General features: G+C 46.9%; 1 protein-coding gene across 1 annotated transcript in view; it reads right to left on the bottom strand.

The window, feature by feature from the left end:
* Positions 1-4,775: 4,775 nt before the first annotated feature.
* The window catches only part of HSD17B12 (hydroxysteroid 17-beta dehydrogenase 12), an 82,504-nt gene continuing 64,269 nt past the window's right edge, over positions 4,776-23,010 (bottom strand). The window contains exons 7-11 of the mRNA XM_040328022.1: positions 22,829-22,863; positions 20,568-20,649; positions 16,611-16,676; positions 7,558-7,707; positions 4,776-5,219 (exon numbers count right to left, since the gene is read on the bottom strand). Coding sequence (XP_040183956.1) covers positions 5,112-5,219; positions 7,558-7,707; positions 16,611-16,676; positions 20,568-20,649; positions 22,829-22,863 — 441 coding nt within the window. The 3' untranslated portion in view covers positions 4,776-5,111. The remainder of the gene's footprint in view (positions 5,220-7,557; positions 7,708-16,610; positions 16,677-20,567; positions 20,650-22,828; positions 22,864-23,010) is intronic.

Genomic DNA, 23,010 nt, shown 5'->3' with positions numbered 1-23,010 from the left:
ATCTGCGACGGCGTATCTTCTTTCTGTATTCAGAAAGCAAGATACGACGAAATTTGCCTAAGATCCGACTGTCGCAAGTCTCTTACGCCGTCGTATCTTAGTTGCATATTTACGCTGGCCGATAGGTGGCGCTTCCGTCAATTTCAGCGTAGACTATGCAAATGAGCTGGATACGCCGATTCAGAAACGTACGTGCGCCCGGCGGAATTTTTTACATCATTTGCGTAAGGCTTTTCCGGCGTAACGTTGCTCCTGCTATATGAGGAGCAACCAATGTTAAGTATGGACGTCGGGCCAGCGTCGAATTTTGCGTCGTTTGCGCAAGTTGTTCGTGAATAGGGCTTTGCGTAAATTACGTCCATGTTGGAAGCATTGACGATTTGCGGCAGAATTTCGAGCATGCGCACTGGGATTCTTTCACGAACGGCGCATGCGCCGTTCGTTAAAGACGTCATTTACGTGGGGTCATGTTTTATTCACTTAAAACACGCCCACCTCTTGCAAAATTGAATTTGGTGCGCTTACGCCGGCTAATTTACGTTACGCCGGAGCAAGTGCTTTGTGAAGACTGCACTTGCCCATCTAAGTTGCGGCGGCGTAGCGTAAATAACATACGCTATGCCCGCACAAACTTACGGCGGGCTACGTGAATCTAGCCCCATGTGATTCGGTGAATGCTGGCTGAAAATGTTGTGCTGTGTGTATGCAGAACAAGTTCACGGCCAACGTCCTTTGGAACAAAATCCACGGAAAAGTTGGTTGGAAGTCCGATCGTGTGTACGAGGCTTAAAGCTGGCCATACATGTTCAATTTTAATTATGTATAATGTATGGCCAGCCTTAGGATGACCATGTTGCATTGCTTCAGTCCAAGAGATAATCTCCAGCAATGATGTAGAGAAAAGTCCTAATTGAATAAAATAAAAAAAATACGCTAACAAATGTTAGCATTTAACTTAAAGGGGTTGTAAATGTTTTTTCACCTTAATCCATTCTATGCATTAAGGTGAAAAAACACCTGCCTATTAGTGGCCCACCCGAGCCCCCCTTTACTTACCTGACCCTTCGAAAGTCCCGCGCCGTGAACGTGCAGTCTTCTGGGCCGTCTTCCTGGCTCATTCATTCATTGGTTGATTGGTGTGAAGTGTCGTGATCGCCCCCTCGCTTGGACTACAGGAGAGTCAGGACGCCCACTAACACACAGCTCCTTTCTCTATCTGCAACCTAGAGAGCGTCCTGACTCTCCAGTAGTCCAAGGCAGGGGGCGAGCACGACACGCCACACCAGGGAGAAAGCCTTGCATTACTGTGTGGAGTTACAGACAGAAGAACAGGAAGTGAGGATTTCTCAGAAGAAATAAGGACATTTAAAAGCAAAATGGAAGGATGAGGTAAGTGAAGGAGGACTGCACTAAGGTAAAGGAAGCTATTTAGGGGGAAAAAATTACCTTTACAACCCCTTTAAAGGCTTTCCATGTCCCTCAATGGACAATAATATTTTTTTTACATTTTTCCACATTCACCCACAAATATATAAAGAATCATTCGAGCTATGACAGTTAGTTAGAAGCTGGTGTGGTATTGCACATCAGATGCAAACTTACCTCCAACACGTTGGCTGTGTCTAAATGTCAAGAGGCTTATAAATGCCATTTCACTGGAAAGTGATTAAAACCCCAAATGTGACTGATGCGTGATGTTGGGCAAAGTGTACATTGGCTTCAAAGTGGGACACTTTTCTTATGCCTGTGATGTTCCGGGCTGAAGAGCCGAGCACAAATACCGTATATACTCAAGTATAAGCCGAGTTTTTCAGCCTTTTTTTTTTTTTTTTTTAAGGCTGAAAATACCCCCCACGGCTTATACTCCAGTCAGTGTACCTGAAATTATTGACAGGCTGCGGGCGTCAGTCGTTTAAAAGTCGCGGTCTCCTCCTGGTCCCTTCCGTGATGGGCCTTTCTCATCAGGCACAGTTCAGTCTATCACGGACGTTCTCTCATCCTTGGACTCAGTTACCCAGCATGCACTGTGTTCAGTGTTCCGCCAATCATGGACGTCCTCTTGTCCGAGGATGAAAAGACGTCCATGATTGGCTGAACACAGTGTCTGGTGGGAAACTGAGTCTGAGGATAAGAGAACGTCCATGATAGGCGTTTCTCAGCAGATACTGTTCAGCCTATCATGGACGTTCTCTTATCCTCGGACTCAGTTTCCCACCAGACACTGTGTTCCGCCAATAATGGACGTCTTTTCATCCTCGGACAAGAGGACGTCCATGATTGGCGGAACACTGAACACAGTGTATGCTGGGAAACTGAGTCCGAGGATGAGAGAACGTCTGTGATAGGCGGAACTGTGCCTGATGAGAAACGCCTATCACGGAAGGGACCATGAGGAGACCGCGACTTTTAAACAATGAATGGACGCCCGCAGCCTCTCAATAATTTCAGGTACACCGACTTGGGCACAGTGAAGTGGTAATGGGCACAGGGAGGTTGCAATGGGCACAGGGAGATTGCAATGGGCACAGGGAGATTGCAATGGGCACAGGGAGATTGCAATGGGCACAGGGAGATTGCAATGGGCACAGGGAGATTGCAATGGGCACAGGGAGATTGCAATGGGCACAGGGAGATTGCAATGGGCACAAGGAGGTTACAATGGGCACAGGGAGGTTACAATGGGCACAGGGAGGTTACAATGGGCACAGTGAGGTTACAATGGGCACAGTGAGGTTACAATGGGCACAGTGAGGTTGCAATGGGCACAGTGAGGTTACAATGGGCACAGTGAGGTTACAATGGGCACAGTGAGGTTACAATGGGCACAGTGAGGTTACAATGGGCACAGTGAGGTTACAATGGGCACAGTGAGGGGTGCAAATGAGCATTGTTGACCCTCTTTTCCGCTTACAGTAGCTGCTGCATTCCCACCCTAGGCTTATACTCGAGTCAATACGTTTTTCCCGGCTTTTTGTGGTAAAATTAGGTACCTCGGCTTATACTCGAGTCAATATGTTTTCCCAGCTTTTTGTGGTAAAATTAGGTACCTCGGCTTCTACTCGAGTATATACAATAAGAACCATGCCAGATGTTTTAAATTGCGATTTTGGCCCCATATTACTGATCCAAAATCAGGATCAAACGCCACATGAAGCCACTAATTGGCCACTTACACTTCAGAACTGTGCATACACAAAGCAAAGAAATAATAAATATACAATGTAAGTGATAAAAAAAAAAAAAATCACGCCACACTTTCTGCTAAATTAATTTTATTAGTTTAAAAACCAACCTCTTCCCACCAGAATTTGTACAAACCGCCCCATACTAAACATACATGCTTTCTGCCAAATTGTTCAACTTTGGAGGATACATTCTGATATATGAATCATCTATATCAGTGTCATTACACCCCTATGAACAAACTCCCATATGTACCACAATGCCAAAACATGACTAAAAGGAGCATCTGCCATCCTCCGCTGAGCTGCAGGAGAGGAGGCGTCTCGTCTCAAAGTCATTGTTTGTCCTAGTTTTCCTCTTGTAACAGCTCCAAGCTTCTTTGGCTAACATCACATTGCCGAATATCAAGTGTATGTGTAGGCAAACAGTTTTAATAAACAGTTTAAAAAAAAAAATGCAAACCGGTTTATTTGCCAAGAGATTTTTATTTCTGGTTTTCTAATCCAGACACCCCTGCTGAAAATCACAGCCAAGTCCTGACCAAAGAGTTTTCTTAGCTGTAATCAAGACTGGCCCAGATTCAAGAAGCAATTGCGCCTGTGTAACCATAGGTTACGCAGCGCAATTGCTGACTTGCTCCGGCGTTACGAATGCTCCTGATTCAGGAACATCGTAACGCCGACTGCAGCCTAAAATCTGCGTGGCATAAGGCTCTTATGCCACGCAGATTTTAGGCTGCATTCTTGCGTTGACCGCTAGGGGGCGCTCCCATTGTGCTCAGTGTATAGTATGCAAATTGCATACTAACACCGATTCACAATTGTTGCGCGGGCCCTGCGTACGCAAGTTACGTCGTTTCCGTACGGCGTGCTTAGCGTAAGGCTGCTCCTGCTAATAGCAGGCGCAGCCAATGCTAAGGATACCCGTCGTTCCCGCGTCGCGACGTTCGAATTTTACGTCGTTTGCGTAAGTGAATCGTGAATGGCGCTGGACGCCATTCGCGTTCACTTTGAAGCAAATGACGTCCTTGCGACGTCATTTGCCGCAATGCACATCGGGAAAGTTTCCCGACGGAGCATGCGCTTTACGATCGGCGCGGGAACGCGCCTAATTTAAATGATTCCCGCCCCCGGCGGGATCATTTACATTGCGCGCGCTTACGCCGGGCAATTTTGCCCGCGCGCCCTCGCAATTTACGGAGCTACTGCTCCGTGAATCGAGGGCAGCGGCGCAAATTTGCGGGGGCGCAGGGCAAAATCGTTGCCCTGTGCCTCCGCAAAAAAAGAGCAAATCTCTTTGAATCTGGGCCACTGTATTTAAGGCTCGGTTCACACCTAAACCGGCCGCGGATCGCACAGCAACGCCGTCCGTCCCTGATCTCCATTTCAGGGACGAATCGGGGCAGAACCTTTTCTGAATTCGGGCCCTGAAACGGAGGCAAAGACGCACAGCGTTTCTGTGCAGTGCGATCCGCAGCCGAATTAATGCTTGAATTTCAGGTAACATCACAGTCATGTTAACACTTATGTTATACTATCACGGGGGCCTCACATGGATCCATATGACCATTCAAGAGTTTTTTTTTTTATATATATATATATATAAACATAACAGAGGCAGCATTTTGAAGTAGTAGTAGCAACTATCAGTTATAAATCCTAATCTGCGCAGTTTACGTACGACTGGAAGGGAAATAAAGTAATAGAGCTGAAATGCAGTCACTTGAAGATAAAACTACCTGAAAAAAAAAAGATTTAGATATTATAAAGCAAAAAGAGAAGCCAAGGAAGTAGAGAGGTTAGGGACTAATTTATGGGTCTTCAAAATGATCCCTATTCACACGGGAAGCCCTTTATATATTATTATGTGATTGGTAGAAGGCAAAGAGCGATCAGGAATAAAAAATACTTTGTTGGTAAAACAAGTTCCTAGTTTTTCTTGGCCCTCTTCAGAAATCGAGCCCGGAGTCCTTTGTTCATATTCATAGCCAGTTTGATTGCGAGGCAGGAGGGAAGCACGGACGCGGTCACCCAACCCTGAGGAAACGGAATGAACGTCAGGAGGAAATTTTTCCATTAAAATTATACTATACACAGTATTTCACAAAAGTGAGTACACCCCTCACATATTTGTAAATATTTTCTTCTATCTTTTCATGTGACAACACTGAAGAAATGACACTTTGCTACAATGTTGTGTAGTGAGTGGACAGCTTGTATAACAGTGTACATTTGCCGTCCCCTCAAAATAACTCAACACACAGCCATTAATGTCTAAACCGCTGGCAACAAAAGTGAGTACACCCCTAAGTCCAAATGTCCAAATTGGGCCCAATTAGCAATTTTCCCTCCCCTTGGTGTCTTGTGACTCGTTAGTGTTACAAGGTCTCAGGTGTGAATGGGAAGCAGGTCTGTTCAATTTGGTGTTATCGCTCTCACTCTCTCATACTGGTCACTGGAAGTTCAACATGTCGCCTCATGGGAAAGAACTCTCTGAGGATCTGAAAAAAATAATTGTTGTTCTACATAAAGATGGCCTAGCCCTAGGCTATAAGAAGATTGCCAAGACCCTGAAACTGAGCTGCAGCACGGTGGCCAAGACCATACAGCGGTATAACAGGACGGGTTCCACTCGCCATGGTCTATCAAAGAAGTTGAGGTCACGTGCTCAGCGTCATATCCAGAGGTTGTCTTTGGGAAATAGATGTATGAGTGCTGCCAGCATTGCTGTAGAGCAGGGATAAGCAATTAGCGGACCTCCAGCTGTTGCAGAACTACAACTCCCATGAGGCATAGCAGAACTCTGACAGCCACAAGCATGACACCCAGAGGCAGAAGCATGATGGGACTTGTAGTTTTGCAACAGCTGGAGGTCCGCTAATTGCATATACCTGCTGTAGAGCTTGAAGGGGTGGGGTCAGCCTGTCAGTGCTCAGACCATACGCCGCACACTGCATCAAATTGGTCTGCATAGCTGTCGTCCCAGAAGGAAGCCTCTTCTAAAGATGATGCACAAGAAAGCCCACAAACAGTTTGCTGAAGACAAGCAGACTAAGGACATAGATTACTGGAACCATGTCCTGTGCTCTGACCAAGATAAACGTGTGTGGCGGCAACCAGGAAGTGGAGGAGTACAAAGACAAGTGTGTCTCGTCTACAGTCATGCATGGTGGTGGGAGGGTCATGGTCTGGGGCTGCATAAGTGCTGCCGGCACTGGGGAGCTACAGATCATTGAGGGAACCATGAATGCCAAAATGTACTGTGACATACTGAAGCGGAGCATGATCCCCTCCCTTCAGAGACTGGACCGCAGGGCAGTATTCCAACATGATAACAACCCCAAACACACCTACAAGACGACCACTGCCTTGCTAAAGAAGCTGAAGGTAAAGGTGACGGACTGGCCAAGCATGTCTCCAGACCTGAACCCTATTGATCATCTGTGGGACATCCTCAAGCGGAGGGTGGAGGAGCGCAAGATCTTCAACATCCACTAGCTCTGGTGGCCACACAAAATATTGACACTTTAGGCCTAATTTGGACATTTGGGGGAAAGGAACCCCCTCACGCTGTCACAGGGAGGAAATAGTTGCTTAGGAACAAGTTACAAACTACATACAGGTGTAACATGCAGGGCCGCTGAGAAGGCAGTACAGCCAGTCCTGTTGTACTGGGCCCGGCCCTATCAGCTCCACAGGGGGCCCCGGGTACCTTAATTCCTTGTACACACGAGCGGAATTTCTAAAAAGGAAAAAGACAAGACGGAAGCTTTTCATCGGATATTCCGTCCATCTGTATATCTGTATGGTCGGAATTTGGTGTGACCGTGTGTATGCAAGACAGCTTGATTGGAATTCTGTCAGAGTTTATTCCGACGGGAAAACCGGTCGTGTGTACAGGGCATTACAGTTCATTTCTGCAAAAAAAAAAAAAAAAAACAGGGCCTTCTAAAGCCCTGGAGGAGCATAAATCTCAGTGTGATGAGATGCTTTGGAGGGTAGAAGAGAGATCTGGGGTCTAATAGGCCCCAGATATCTTTAGAAAGAGGACCTGTCATGGCTCATGCAATTTCATGTTCAAAGCCAGGACAGGGGAAGAGCCAGACGTAGGGGGCAATGGCGGGTCAATAGGGCCCAGAAAGGTAGGCTGTACGGGGCCCCATGATTTTTTAACAGCAGCCCTGGTAACATGTTCCTAAAGGTAAACTTGGCCTTTAATAATAAAGCCAGTCAATTCCAGACAATTTGAGGAAAAGGAGGGCCCTCTGTTTTGCCAAATGCTCCCCCCAAAATATTATACAGCTCATATAATACAGCAAGCACATGAAATAAAAAAAACAGTAACTGGCAAAGCATACAGTCCACATTAACTCACCATAAGGGCATGGGCCAGGTAGCCATTGGTTCTGGTCTGTAAGCCCACAGTGTTCAGGGCGGATCGGACGTAATTCTCAGGGCTGGGCTTGTCCCATGTTGGCTTGCGGATTTTGCTCAGTTTTGTTGCAACGAAGAAAGGTAGAACGCTCTGCAGAGAGGGACAGAGGGCACAGAATATAAATCTCCCCCCCCCGATTTACAAGTCTCTAGTCTCCCCTTCATAGACTTATCGCTTCATGGAAATTTGAATGCCGACACTTGTGTGGAGGGGACTTCCCCCCAAAACACAGCAAATGCCCAAAACTAAAATTTCTCCTTTAGACTTTACAGCATGGGTCTTCAAACGACGGTCCTCCAGGTGTTCAGGAACTACAATTCCCATGATGCCCAGGTGTGTAACAATGCCTCATGGGATGTGTAGTTCTACAACAACTGGAGGGCCGTAGTTTGAGGATCCCTGCTTTAGAGCATACCAAAAAGTGTTTGCCTGAAGTCTTCATATGAAGCGAAGAACCTTGTTTGATATTTTAACCACTTAGGGCCAGATTCACAAAAGGGATACGACAGCGTATCTGCCGATACGCCGTCGTGTCCCTGTTTCTATCTATGCGACTGATTCATAGAATCAGTTACGCATAGATATTCCTAAGATCCGACAGGTGTAATAGTTTTACACTGTCGGATCTTAGGATGCAGTACCGCGGCCGCCGCTGGGAGGAGTTTGCGTCGTAAACCAGCGTCGGGTATGCAAATTAGGAGTTACGGCGATCCACGAAACTTTTTCCCGTCGCTACAAGTGTTAGTTTGCCGTCGCAAAGATAGGGCACCTTTTACAAAGTGTAAACTTACTACACCATGTAAAAGTATACCCGTCTTTCCCGCGTCGCTTTTGATTTTTTTAAAAAAAAAAATCTTTTTCCCGGCGCAAGTCTTTTTTACCTGTCGCGATTCACAAAACATCGGCGCGTCGTAATTTCGCGCAAAGCACGTCGGGAAATTTGCGACAGGAGCATGCGCAGTACGTCCGGCGCGGGAGCGCGCCTAATTTAAATGGGACTCGCCCCATTTGAATTGGCCCGCCTTGCGCCAGACGGATTTAGTATACACCGCCGCAAATTTCCAGGTAAGTGCTTTGTGGATCGGGCACTTAGTCAGAAAATTTGCGGCGGTGTAACCTAAATCGGTTACGTTACGCTGCGCCCGGGCTATGTGAATCTGGCCCTTAGCGCCTGGGCCAATTCTGACATTTCGCTCCTACATGTAAAAATAAAAAAAAATAAAAAAATTGATAGAAAACTACATAGAATCCCCAAACACTATATCATTTTTTTTTAGCAGAGACCCTAGAGAATACAATGGCAGTCATTGCAACTTTTTATCTTGCACGGCAATTTTTCAAACACTTTTTTTTTTTGGGGGGGGCGTAAAGTTAGCCCAATTTTTTTGTAGAATGTGAAAGATGAAGTTGCACCGAGTAAATAGATACCCAACATGTCACGCTTCAAAATTGCACACGCTCGTGGAATGGCGCCAAACTTCTGTACTTAAGAATCCCCATAGGCGACGATTTAAAAAAAAATTATTTTACTGGTTACATGTTTTGAGTTACAGAGGAGGTCTAAGGCTAGAATTCTTGCTCTCACTCCAACGATTGCGGCGACAGCTCAGATGTGTGGTTTGAGCACCGTTTTCATATGTGGGTGGGACTTACGTATGCGTGCGAGCACACGGGGACAAGGGCACTTTAAACATTTTTTTTTGTTGTTGTTAATTTTACTTCAATTTCTTTATGTTGACACTTTAAAAAAAAATGTGATCACTTTTATTCCTATTACAAGGAATGTAAACACCCCTTGTAATTGGAACATGACATGACAGGACCTCTTTACAGTGATGGGGGGGGTCAATAAGACCTCACATCTCACCACTAGGCTGGGAAGCCTAAAATAGTAAAGAAAAAAAAAAAATCAATCCAATCAATCACTGCTTCCCCGCCAATGTGCCGCCATTTTGAATGCAGAGGCTGGGCGTGACGTCATAACATCGCGCCCGGCCTCCGACGATCATAGAGACTCCGACGACCATCTGGTCTGCCGGAAATCTCTATGATCAGCATCCGGGGCTGGCGGATTTGTTCTCGACTCACTGATCGCAGTGGTGAGTCGGTAGAAGCACCAGAGGGAGGTGGGGGTGACAGGGGCCGTAAGAACGATCTAGCGGCGGAACAGCCGCTATGATCATTCTTATGGTGTAGGGAATCGTCGGATGAAAATGCCGATATCTGAATGATGCCTGTAGCTGCCCCATCATTCAGATATACCACCACAAAGCCCAGGACGTCATATGACGGCCTCTGAGCGCCAAGTGGTTAAATGTCGACAAGAGCATTTCTTGTGCTACTGAACTCTGTTGCCAAAACCGTCCTGAACCACGTTTATCAATCCCTGCTTATATTTTCCTGGTTCCCCCCTTTCCCCCTCATAAAAGTGGAACTTCAGTATTTTTTTTTTTTTTTTCATCTTTCCATCGATTACATCTTCTGCCCTTGTTGTTGTTTTATCACAGTGGTGTAGTGAGTAGCACTTTCGCCTAGCAGCAAAAGGGTCGCTGGTTCGAATCCCGACCACGACACCATCTACCTGGAGTTTGCATGTTCTCCCTGTGCCTGCGTGGGTTTCCTCCGGGTACGCCGGTTTCCTTCCACACTCCAAAGCCATGCTGGTAGGTTAATTGGCTTCTGTCTAAATTGGCCCCTAGTATGTGAATGTGAGTTAGGGACCTTAGATTGTAAGCTCCTTGAGGGTAGGAACCGATGTGAATGTACATTGTATATGTAAAGCGCTGCGTAAATTGACGGCGCTATATAAGTACCTTAAAGGGGTTGTAAAGGTACAATTTTTTTTCCCCTAAATAGCTTCCTTTACCTTAGCGCAGTCCTCCTTCACTTACCTCATCCTTCCATTTTGCTTTTAAATGTCCTTATTTCTTCTGAGAAATCCTCACTTCCTGTTCTTCTGTCTGTAACTCCACACAGTAATGCGAGGCTTTCTCCCTGGTGTGGAGTGTCGTGCTCGCCCCCTCCCTTGGACTACTGGAGAGTCAGGACGCTCTCTACGTTGCAGATAGAGAAAGGAGCTGTGTGTTAGTGGGTGTCCTGACTCTCCTGTAGTCCAAGGGAGGGGGCGAGCACGACACTCCACACCAGGGAGAAAGCCTTGCATTACTGTGTGGAGTTACAGACAGAAGAACAGGAAGTGAGGATTTCTCAGAAGAAATGAGGACATTTAAAAGCAAAATGGAAGGATGAGGTAAGTGAAGGAGGACTGCACTAAGGTAAAGGAAGCTATTTAGGGGAAAATTTTTTACCTTTACAAACCCTTTAAATAATATATAATAATACATGTATGTGTCATAAGAGCACATTCTTCATTTATCCTCCATCAGCAACAGCACAGATGCTTTTAAAATACAGACTTGCACAAAACGGCCTCTGGGGTCTGCAATTGCAGGCATTTTGTTCTATAAAACGTAACCACTTGGGATCCGCGCTATAGACGAAAGATGTCCACAGCGCTGCTCTCAAGTGCCGGGTGGACGTCCCTGGACATCCTGTTGTCATTCCCCGTGCGCGTGCCCGGCGCATCGCTCGGGAGCCGATGCGTGTTCCTGGTGGCCGTGATGTCCGCCAGACACCCGCAATCGTCGGTGACACAGCAGCGACGTGGAGCTCTGTGTGTAGTGATGGGGTGTAAACACAGAGCTCCACGTGCTGTCAGAGGAGAGGAGACCGATCTGTGTCCCTTTACATAGGGACACCGCATCAATCACCTCCCCCAGTCACCCCCCTCCCCCCACACAGAAGACACCCAGGGAATACATTTAACCCCTTCCTCACCCCCTAGTGTTAACCCCTTCACTGCCAGTCACATTTATACAGTAATTAGTGCATTTTTATAGCACTGATCGCTGTATAAATGTGAATGGTCCCAAAATCGTGTCAAAAGTGTCCGATAAGTCCGCCGCAATATCGCAGGCCTGACAAAAAAATTGCAAATCGCCGCCATTACTAGTAACAAAAAATTATAAAATAAAAAATCATAAATCTATCGCCTATTTTGTAGGCGCTATAACTTTTGCGCAAACCAATCAATATACGCTTATTGCGATTTTTTTTTAACAAAAATATGTAGAAGAATACGTATCGGCCTAAACCGAGGGAAATTTTTTATTTTTTTAAAAAAAATTGGGATATTATTATAACAAAAAGTAAAAAATATTGTTTTTTTTTTCAAAATTTTCAGTTTTTTTTTGTTTATAGCGCAAAAAAAAAAAAAAAAAAAAAAAAAAAAAAAAATTGGGGGGGTGATCAAATACCACCAAAAGAAAGCTCTATTTGTGGGGAAAAAATGATAAAATATAATTTGGGTACAGTGTTGTATGACCGCGCAATTGTCATTCAAATTGCGTCAGCTCTGAAAGCTGAAAATTGGTCTGGGCACGAAGGGGGTTTAAGTGCCCGGTAATGAAGTGGTTAAAACCCATGAAGAGGAAAAAAAAAAAAAAACTGTTGACTTCAGTGGCTAAAGAAAGCACCGGCGTGATTGAGGGGCACACAAAAGGTCATTGATGTTATACAGCTGAGTGCAGTTGTGAGTTTTGGTCACAAGGTGGCAGTAAAAGGATAAAATATAGTTGAACAATGTTTACAAAGACTAAAGGGAGAGGAGCGAGTAATCCATTCACTGTCAATAACAGAATTGGTTACCAAATGTGATCATATTCCTTTAGGCGTGTGTTGGAATTGTGGGCTGAATCATGCAATCCAGAATCGCAGCAAAATGCTGGACGTGGTTGCGGTGCCATTATTTCTGAAAGGGGTTGTAAAGGTATTTTTTTTTTTTTTTTAAACAACAAACATACCAAACATACCTCCACTGTGCAGTTCATTTTGCACAGAGTGGCCCTGATCCTCGTCTAAGGGCCCTCGGCGGCAGTGTCGGCTCCTCCCCGCAACAGCTAACCCCCGTTCCGGCAAGAAAGCTCTGCCAGCAATTTTCTTGCTGGTTCTTGCCGAGAAAACCGAGCGTGTGTACGAGGCTTGAGCCTTGACTTTTGTCCATGTCAACACTAAATGGCACCCTCCTCCTTGCTCTGCCCAAGCCATTTTTTTTCCCACATTTCTTATTTAAGAAAAGAAGGCAGTTTCCAAGTTAAAGTGTTTGTTAACCCCCCCCCCAAAAAAAAAAAAATGTATTCTGTTTCTTTACAAGCATGTTATATGACACAGCACTTGTCCGGTGTCATTTGGCTCCATGTAACGCCTAAAAAACCTGTCTGATCCTGACAGTTTCTCCCCACGCCTCTAAACTGACCACGGTGTATCTTTGCTGCTGAGACCAGACACTGTGGTCAGTTTAAGCGCCTCCGTCATCAGCAGCCTGCTATCCTCTCTGCTCCTGTGTTCCCCCCCCTCCCCTCTCTGTCTGTGTGAGCCACCCCTCCCCCCTCCTCAGGGCTGGACTGGGACAAAAATTTGGCCCTGGACTTCATCCAGACTGGCCCACTTTAACAGGTCTCACCCATGGTGGCCGGACAACTCCCGCACCCCCCCCCCCCCCCAAGCCCCCTCTCCCCCTTCACTAGCCACTAGCCGTTCTACTTTATTAGAGTAGAAAGACTGGTACTGGTACTCTTATAGGCAGTACCAGTGGGGAAGAGAGACATTATTTCACCCGGGGCAAAGAATCATTTCGGTGCCCCCCCTTATGGGACAAGATTAGGCAGAAGTGAGAAACTCCCAGGCCATAGCTGTTGAGTCAGCTGTCTGTCCCCTCCCCCGTGCTCCTTTGTCATCCCCCCTGCTCATCTGGTCCTCCCCCTGCTTCTTTGTTTCCCCCAGGTGAGCGCTGCAGGGAGGGCGAGGAGGTGAGCGCTGCATGGAGGGCGAGGAGGTGAGCGCTGCGGGGAGAGAGAGACAGAGGAGCGGAGGGAGGCGGTGGTCCGCTGTCACTGAAGCTGGCCCACTGAGCCACCGGCCCACCGGGAAACTCCCTGTAGTCTCAATGGCCAGTCCATCCCTGCCCCTCCTGCTGCTCTCATAACACTAACCTGTATACAACATCAGCACTGCCTCCTAATACAGTGTCCAACTCTGTGAATGATTTATAAATATAAATGCTGTAAATACCTAATTTAAGAGCCGAGATTGCAATCACATGACCAGCCAGCTTTCTTCTCCAGACTGACATCTGCAGGGGAAGCTCAGCTCATTTATCTCCCCCGCCATCCGGTACCACATTTGGCACCTTTCGGGGGGGGGGGGGGCAGATACCCTGTCCCCACTTCCGGGAGACTGGGACACAGAGAACAACATCAGCAGCTCGGCTCCCTCCTCCTTCCCACGCCACTGGGCCAGTAGGAGAGTGCAGTGGTGCCTTATGCATGCACAGTAGGGACCCGGCGTGAAGCCGTAATGCTTTACTGCCGGGTTCCCTTACCAGCAATGGAAATATCAGCTGCGGTGCCGACATCGCTTGCCCCCAGGACAGGTAAGTGTCCTATTATTGAAAGTCAGCAGCTGCAGTATGTGTATCTGCTAGATTTAAATTTTTTCAGGGGTCAGCGGACCTCCACTTTAAAAGGTGAAAAACCTTCTGTGCTGCAGCTGCCCCACAGAGCCCCCATTTTTCTTACCTGAACCCGATCATTTCAGCGACGAGCACAAGCTCAGCAGCTCCAGTCGCTGTCTCCGGTCCTCATTGGATAGATTGATAGCAGCAGCCATTGGCTCCCGCTGCTGTCAATCAAATCCAGCGACACAGGAGCCAGGGGCGTCTGTGTCAATGGATGCAGACAGCAATGGACAGCGGCTCTCCGTGGGGGCACCCAAGGAAGAGGAGGAGAGACCAGGAGTGCCACCGGGGGGGACCCCAGAAAAGGAGGATCAGGGCCTCTCTGTGCAAAACCCTTGCAAAGAGCATGCAAGTATAACATGTTTGTTATTTAAAAAAAAATAAACCTCAATTACTTTAAACTCTACTGGCCAGAGAGCTTCTGGTATTGGACCACTGAATGGATTGGGGTGAGGCCTCACAGACATCAGGCTCTGTAGAGGTTCAACACAAACAGAGCGATATCTCTAAAGACTGATCAATGTTGATAGCAGCACTAAAGCAACACCCCCCCCCCCCCCCCCCTTTGCACTAAACCTCACCCAAACCATTTATCAATCACATTTGGGCAAAAGTCAAGGGCATGTGTATAGCTTGCTCCTAGGATCTAGGGGATCCCAACACAGCCTCTACTGGCCACTGAGGTTCTGCTATTGGACCATTGAATGGTTGGGGCCAGATAGATAGTCAGCCTCTACTGGCCACTGAGGTTCTAGTATTGGACCATTGAATGGTTGGGGCCCTATAGACAGTCAGCCTCTACTGGCCACTGAGGTTCTAGTATTGGACCGTTGAATGGTTGGGGCCCTATAGACAGTCAGCCTCTACTGGCCACTGAGGTTCTAGTATTGGACAATTGAATGGTTGGGGCCCTATAGACAGTCAGCCTCTACTGGCCACTGAGGTTCTAGTATTGGACCGTTGAATGGTTGAGGCCCTATAGACAGTCAGCCTCTACTGGCCACTGAGGTTCGAGTATTGGACCGTTGAATGGTTGGGGCCAGATAGAGAGTCAGGGTCTATAGGGGCTCCACGGCGACACCAAGAGGTCTCCAAAGATTGACTTGACTAAACCACACCACCTGTACTGGCTACTGAGGTACTGGTATTGGACCATTAAATGATTGAACTTAGGCCCAATAGGCAATCAAGCTCTGTCGGGACACAGATGCTTCTTTTAAGTCCCACCCAGGCCATTTACCACTCACATAACTAAACGTCATTGGCCACTGAGGTTCCAGTATTGGACTACTGAATGACTGGGGTGAGTCCTGACAGGATCTGTAGGGGGCTCAACTCAAAACACGAAGATATCTCTAAAGACTTATTAATGTTGACGTCCGAACTAACAAGCCATTTAGGGGATCACATATTTAAAAATCTACTGGCCACTGAGGTTCTGGTAATGCATCGTTAGGGTGAGGCCTCAAAAACAGTCAGGGCCCTGTAGGGATTCCACAGGGACACAAATGCCTCGTTTCCACTGAGCGGATCGGTTCGGGTCGCTTAGAATGGAACGGGTTAGAATGGTCCGGTCTATTCTGCAGAGCATTTCCACTGCAAATCGGACCATCCGGGACCATGCAAGGTTTAGAAAAAAAGCCTAGCACGTCCACCAATCAGTGAGATGCATTTGTAGGTCCGCCCTAATGGGACCGTTCCATTCTCTATGGCCCCACATCTGAAGCAGGACCCAGAATGGTCCGGTACGGTTCGCTTTTATGGCACGCTTTCATAATGGAAACACCCAAAAAAAGCGTACCGTACCGAACCGATCCGCTCAGTGGAAACGAGGCAAAAGATATCTCTTTGTAACAGCCTGCATTAGCCACAAGGTGGCGTCATCTTAGCCAATTATTAGAACCCGACTCTTTAAGGTGCCAGGAGCCAAATATTGACTCCCAGCTGCTACATGACAAATGTTGAAAAATGTTTTGTCATAAAAAATCTGTTTCTTATTGTCAAGAAGCAAAGAGAGATTCACTGCTACAGTTGGATCTTTCAGGAAAAAAAAAAAAAAAGGAAGGCGGGGGATTTAATGTGTTCTGGTAGGAATTCCTCATAAATAAAATACCGTGCTTAGGAAAGAATTATCGCTGAAAGATCACCGACAACACATCAGCGTAATTCTGCGGTAATCTCTTTTCTTGGAAGATTTTTTTTTTTCTTTGGTTTAAAAAAATAAAAACAGCAAGTAGAATAAAATTAAAAAGAAAAAAAAAAAATTTATGCAAGAGACCAAGTAAGAGACTGAACGGCGAGGACGTCACACCCTCCTGAGTGGGAGAGAGAACGTGAGCTCCTTGTTGCCAAGACAGCTGCTGTTGCCGTGGAAACCACACAATAACAAGGATCCTCGGCAACGACGTAGAAAACTCACCTGCACAGTGATCCCCTTATTCCGATATTCTGCATGCAAACCCCGGGAGAAGAAATCCACAAACGCCTGGAAGAGGGGAGGGAAAAAAAAAAAGGGGGGGGGGAATCATTTAATGATATTTATCAGGTGGAGACATAAGGTTTTCTTATAAATTACAAATATAACAAAACAATAAAATAAATGTAACAATGTAGCTTAAGCAAGAAACGTTTCTACTAAAATATGCACTATATGGCCAAATATATGTGGACATCACTAATTGCATTCAGGTGAAGGACACCACCCCTAATGATTGCATTCAGGTGAAGGACACCACCCCTAATGATTGCAATTGTTAGCAGTGGTGTCCTTCACCCAAATGCAATCATTAGGGGCGGTGTCCTTCACCCAAATGCAATCATTAGGGGTGGCGTCCTTCACCCAAATGCAATCATTAGGGGTGGTGTCCTTCACCTGAATGCAATGATTAGGGGTGGTGTCCTTCACCCGAATGCAATGATTAGGGGTGGTGTCCTTCACCTGAATGCAATTATTAGGGGCGGTGTCCTTCACCTGAATGCAATCATTAGGGGCGGTGTCCTTCACCCGAATGCAATCATTAGGGGCGGTGTCCTTCACCCGAATGCAATCATTAGGGGTGGTGTCCTTCACCTGAATGTAATCATTAGGGGTGGTGTCCTTCACCTGAATGCAATTAGGGGCGGTGTCATTCACCTGAATGTAATCATTAGGGGTGGTGTCCTTCAACCGAATGCAATTAGGGGCGGTGTCCTTCACCTGAATGCAATCATTAGGGGCGGTGTCCTTCACCCAAATGCAATCATTAGGGGCGGTGTCCTTCACCCAAATGCAATCATTAGGGGCGGTGTCCTTCACCCAAATGCAATCATTAGGGGCAGTGTCCTTCACCCAAATGCAATGATTAGGGGTGGTGTCCTTCACCCAAATGCAATCATTAGGGGCGGTGTCCTTCACCTGAATGCAATCATTAGGGGCGGTGTCCTTCACCTGAATGCAATCATTAGGGGCGGTGTCCTTCACCTGAATGCAATCATTAGGGGCGGTGTCCTTCACCCAAATGCAATCATTAGGGGCGGTGTCCTTCACCTGAATGCAATTAGGAACGGTGTCCTTCACCCGAATGCAATCATTAGGGGCGGTGTCCTTCACCCGAATGCAATCATTAGGGGCGGTGTCCTTCACCTGAATGCAATTAGGAACGGTGTCCTTCACCTGAATGCAATCATTAGGGGCGGTGTCCTTCACCTGAATGCAATCATTAGGGGCGGTGTCCTTCACCCAAATGCAATCATTAGGGGCGGTGTCCTTCACCCAAATGCAATCATTAGGGGCGGTGTCCTTCACCCAAATGCAATCATTAGGGGCGGTGTCCTTCACCCAAATGCAATCATTAGGGGCGGTGTCCTTCACCTGAATGCAATCATTAGGGGCGGTGTCCTTCACCTGAATGCAATCATTAGGGGCGGTGTCCTTCACCTGAATGCAATCATTAGGGGCGGTGTCCTTCACCCGAATGCAATCATTAGGGGCGGTGTCCTTCACCCGAATGCAATCATTAGGGGCGGTGTCCTTCACCTGAATGCAATTAGGAACGGTGTCCTTCACCCGAATGCAATCATTAGGGGTGGTGTCCTTCACCCGAATGCAATCATTAGGGGAGGTGTCCTTCACCCAAATGCAATCATTAGGGGCGGTGTCCTTCACCCAAATGCAATCATTAGGGGCAGTGTCCTTCACCCAAATGCAATCATTAGGGGCAGTGTCCTTCACCCGAATGCAATCATTAGGGGCGGTGTCCTTCACCTGAATGCAATTAGGAACGGTGTCCTTCACCCGAATGCAATCATTAGGGGCGGTGTCCTTCACCTGAATGCAATCATTAGGGGCGGTGTCCTTCACCTGAATGCAATTAGGAACGGTGTCCTTCACCTGAATGCAATCATTAGGGGTGGCGTCTTTCACCCGAATGTAATCATTAGGGGCGGTGTCCTTCACCCGAATGCAATTAGGGGCAATGTCCTTCACCTGAATGCAATCATTAGGGGTGGTGTCCTTCACCTGAATGTAATCAGAAGGACACCACCCCTAATGATTGTATTCAGATGAAGGACAGAACCGCTAATGATTACATTCAGGTGAAGGACACCACCCCTAATGATTGTATTCAGATGAAGGACACCACCCCTAATGATTGTATTCAGATGAAGGACACCACCCCTAATGATTGCATTCAGGTGAAGGACACCACCCCTAATGATTGCATTCAGGTGAAGGACACCACCCCTAATGATTGCATTCAGATGAAGGACACCACCCCTAATGATTGCATTCAGGTGAAGGACACCACCCCTAATGATTGTATTCAGGTGAAGGACACCACCCCTAATGATTGTATTCAGATGAATGACACCACCCCTAATGATTGCATTCAGGTGAAGGACACCACCCCTAATGATTGCATTCAGATGAAGGACACCACCCCTAATGATTGCATTCAGGTGAAGGACACCACCCCTAATGATTGTATTCAGGTGAAGGACACCACCCCTAATGATTGTATTCAGGTGAAGGACACCACCCCTAATGATTGCATTCAGATGAATGACACCACCCCTAATGATTGCATTCAGATGAATGACACCACCCCTAATGATTGCATTCAGGTGAAGGACACCACCCCTAATGATTGCATTCAGGTGAAGGACACCACCCCTAATGATTGCATTCAGGGGAAGGACACCACCCCTAATGATTGTATTCAGGTGCCTCCAGTGAAGGGTACTGGTAAAGGCCGGGTTTACACGTATGTACGTTGCAGTTTGCATATTCTAGGTGCACTTTGCATTTTTTAATATACGTTTTTGATCCATTGAATTCTATGGAACCAAAAACAAGTCCCTGGCCCTTTCCATAAAATGCACAGACATGAACGTGATCCATAGGAAACCATGTTAAATGGACTGTAGTGTGTTTCTGCAAAATTGAACAAGTATAAAAAAAAAATGAATAAGTGTGACCCAGGCGTACTACAGTGTATGCCCATGTGGAGGCCATGCTTACTCACATGGGAATGCACAGGTGTTTCGTGTATGCCCATGCAGGCACTCCCATTCATGTCAATTGGGACACATTGGCTGCTCTCAATTTGAAACACAGACTCTGTGACTGTGCACCCACACTGATGGCCCGAGGGCTTTCACACGGAGGCGATGCGCTGGCGGGACCACTCCAAAAGTCCTGCCAGCAGCATCTTTGTAACAGTGAGAGAAGCGGTGTGTTTACCGCTCCTTCCCATTGAAAACAATGGGACACCGCGGTAATACCGGTGGTATTAACCCTTTTTTGGCCGATGGGGATTAAAACCGCACCGATAGCGGCCGAATACCGCCGCAATTCTGACGGTATAGCGGCACTATACTGTCAGCGCACCTCCCGCCCCAGTGTGAAAGGGGCCTTAGCCACTTGTGTGTTTACACCTGGCTATCTCCAATTCCATCTAGCAAAATCAAACAGAAGGGGGATCTGTTCCCTTCCATCTGGCCGGATTGGATCGGAGGGCAGTCCAGTGTAAATGGACAGCCAGTCTGTTTACATCTGGCTACCCATAGAGCAGAGTGGGCCGTGTCCCTGTCCGCTCTGCACAAGCAAAGCAGGCACAGACCTTTTCATCCGGCTGCTCTGCAGATTAGTGCACAGATCCCTTGCTGAGAAAAAACTGATCCCTGTTCACTCTGCACAAGCTAGTATAATAAATAAATTATATATATATATATATATATATATATATATATATATATATATATATATATATATATATATATATATATATATATATATATATCACACACACAAATATATTTGAGTTGAGAAGGGTTAAAATCTTTACAAGGTTGTGCCACTGAACAGCTGAACCAGAGGAAATGACAGGCCACCTACCTTGGTAGCGGAATATACAGTCAGCAAGGGCACAGGGTACATCCCACTAGCAGAAGAGATGTTCAGAATCACTCCTTTGGATCTAAAAGAAAAAAATAATAATAATAATAATAATAATAATAATAATTTATACAAGACAAGCCACAAAACACCATCAGGATTCCCCTAAACTGTCCTGTATAAGTAGTGCAGAGAGTGGAGAACCTCTTGATTACATGGTTGATAATTGTCCAGGCTTAAAGTTGAAGTTTAATCTGCTTATTTTGCATTCACTTGTGATAACAGCAGCCCGCCACTCTGATGCAGCCAATCAGAGGAAGCTTTGCTATTCATTGATGGAATACATCGCTTGCTCTATATCAATGAATACAAATCTTCCTCTGATTGGCTGAGTCAGAGAGGCCAGCTGATGATGTCACAACCTCTGACTTGGTCAGAGGAAGTTTTGTATTCATTGATAGAGCAAGCAATGTATTCAATCAATAAATACAAAGCTTCCTCTGAATGGCTTAGAGAGGCGGGCTGATGATGTCACAACCTCTGACTCGGTCAATCAGAGGAAGCTTTGTATTCATTGATGAAATACATTGCTTGCGTTGAGTGCTGCTTCTGTAGACTGATCTGTGTTCTGGGTATAAGACAGGAAGTCTCGGCTCGCATCCGAAACACAGTCCAGTATGCTGTATGTCAGAGATTGTGGCATCAGCAGCATGCCACTCTGACTCAGCCAATCAGAGGAAGCTTTGTATTTATCGCTTGAATACATTGCTTGCTCTATCAATGAATACAAAGCTTCCTTGATGATGATGCTTCCCTTGATGATGTCACAACCTCTGACTCAGCCAATCAGAGGAAGCTTTGTATTCGTTGATGGAATACATTGCTTACTCTGAGTGCTGCTGCTGTAGACTGACCTGTGTTCAGAGACAGGAAGTCTCAGCTTGCACCCAGTACACAGTGCTGTATGTGGCCACAGCTACATACATTTTATACCGCACATCACAGGTTAGTGAGGGACATACTTTGGGCCAGCTTGGTGCACGCAAAATCTGGCGCAGCTCTGCCTAGAAACCAATCAGCTTCCAGGTTTTACTGTTAAAGTATTAATTGAACAAGCTGAAGTATAGGTCTCCTCTCCATTATCTATGAGGGTTCTCAGAATGTGGCTGGAGACCAGGGACGGACTGGCCATTGGGACTACAGGGAGTTTCCCAGTGGGCTGATGGCTCAGTGGGCGAGCTTCAGTGACAGCGGACCTCCGCCCCCCTCTGCTCCTCTGTCTCTCCCTCCCCGCAGCGCTCACCTGGGGGGGGAACAGAGAAGCAGGGGGAGGACCAGAGGAGCAGGGATGACGACAGAGGAGCATGGGGGAGGGGACAGACAGCTGACTCAACAGCTATGGCCTGGGAGTTTCTCCCTTCTGCCTAATCTTTTCCCATTAGGGGGGGGCACCGAACTGATTCTTTCCCCCGGGTGAAATAATGTCTAGTTTCCCCACTGGTACTGCCTAGAAGAGTACCAAGTAGAATGGCTAATGAAGGGGGAGAGGGGGCTTGGGTGGCCGGGGGGGTGCGGGAGTTGTCCGCCCGCCATGGGAGAGACCTGTCAAAGTGGGCCAGTCTGGAAAAAGTCCAGGGCCAAATTTTTGCCCCAGTCCTGCTGGAGACTGAAAATTGAACAAAAACTAAAGCTGCACCAACTGAGCGTTCCAGTTGGGTTGCAACTGGCCATTCATGAGAATAACAAGCATCCAGACGAATGTGGCTTCTACATACCAAGAAGGATGCCAACCCAAGGCAGCGCCAGCATGCCTTAGGCCGGCATTCCTAAGGGCCCCTGTCCGAGTGCGTGGCACTGCCATGTTTTTATATGTTGCCGTTTTTAACATGGCTTTAGAGTTGCAGCCTGGAAGCAGGTAATCCCTTAGGAAACCTCCTCCCCCATTCGCTGTAATTCCCCCCCCTAAGAATAGAAAGCCGTTCACTCCGTATTGATGACTCACAGGATTTTAATTCTGCTCTAAAAAGAAAAAAATCACCACAAGAGCATTGAGGAGAGCTGGAGGATTCCACGAAGCCGGTGAGTCACGCTCCGTCCTTATGAGTCACCTCCGATCGCTCCATCGTTCCCCCAACATGGAGGCCAGGCAGATTAGTCATCACAATGAATTTTTCAAAGAAAAGGATTCTCCCCTATAAATAATAATGAGGGCTTGTCTGGGTAGTGTTTATTTGTGTGTCTGAGGCTCCTGAGTGACTCACCTCTCCAGCATTCCGGGCATCACCAGGCGTGTCATCTACAGGAGAGAAACAGAGGACAACCCGTGAGACACGCAGGGGTCACACATCAAGAGACAACGTGCAGGAAACCAATAGCAACCAATCAGAATCCCTCTTTTAACCACTTGCCGACCGCCGCATGTACATTTTGCATCGGCAGGATG

This window comes from Rana temporaria, chromosome 11 (genome assembly GCF_905171775.1).
Source record: "Rana temporaria chromosome 11, aRanTem1.1, whole genome shotgun sequence".
NCBI lineage: Eukaryota > Metazoa > Chordata > Amphibia > Anura > Ranidae > Rana > Rana temporaria.
This window is presented reverse-complemented; position numbering and strand designations above follow the sequence as displayed.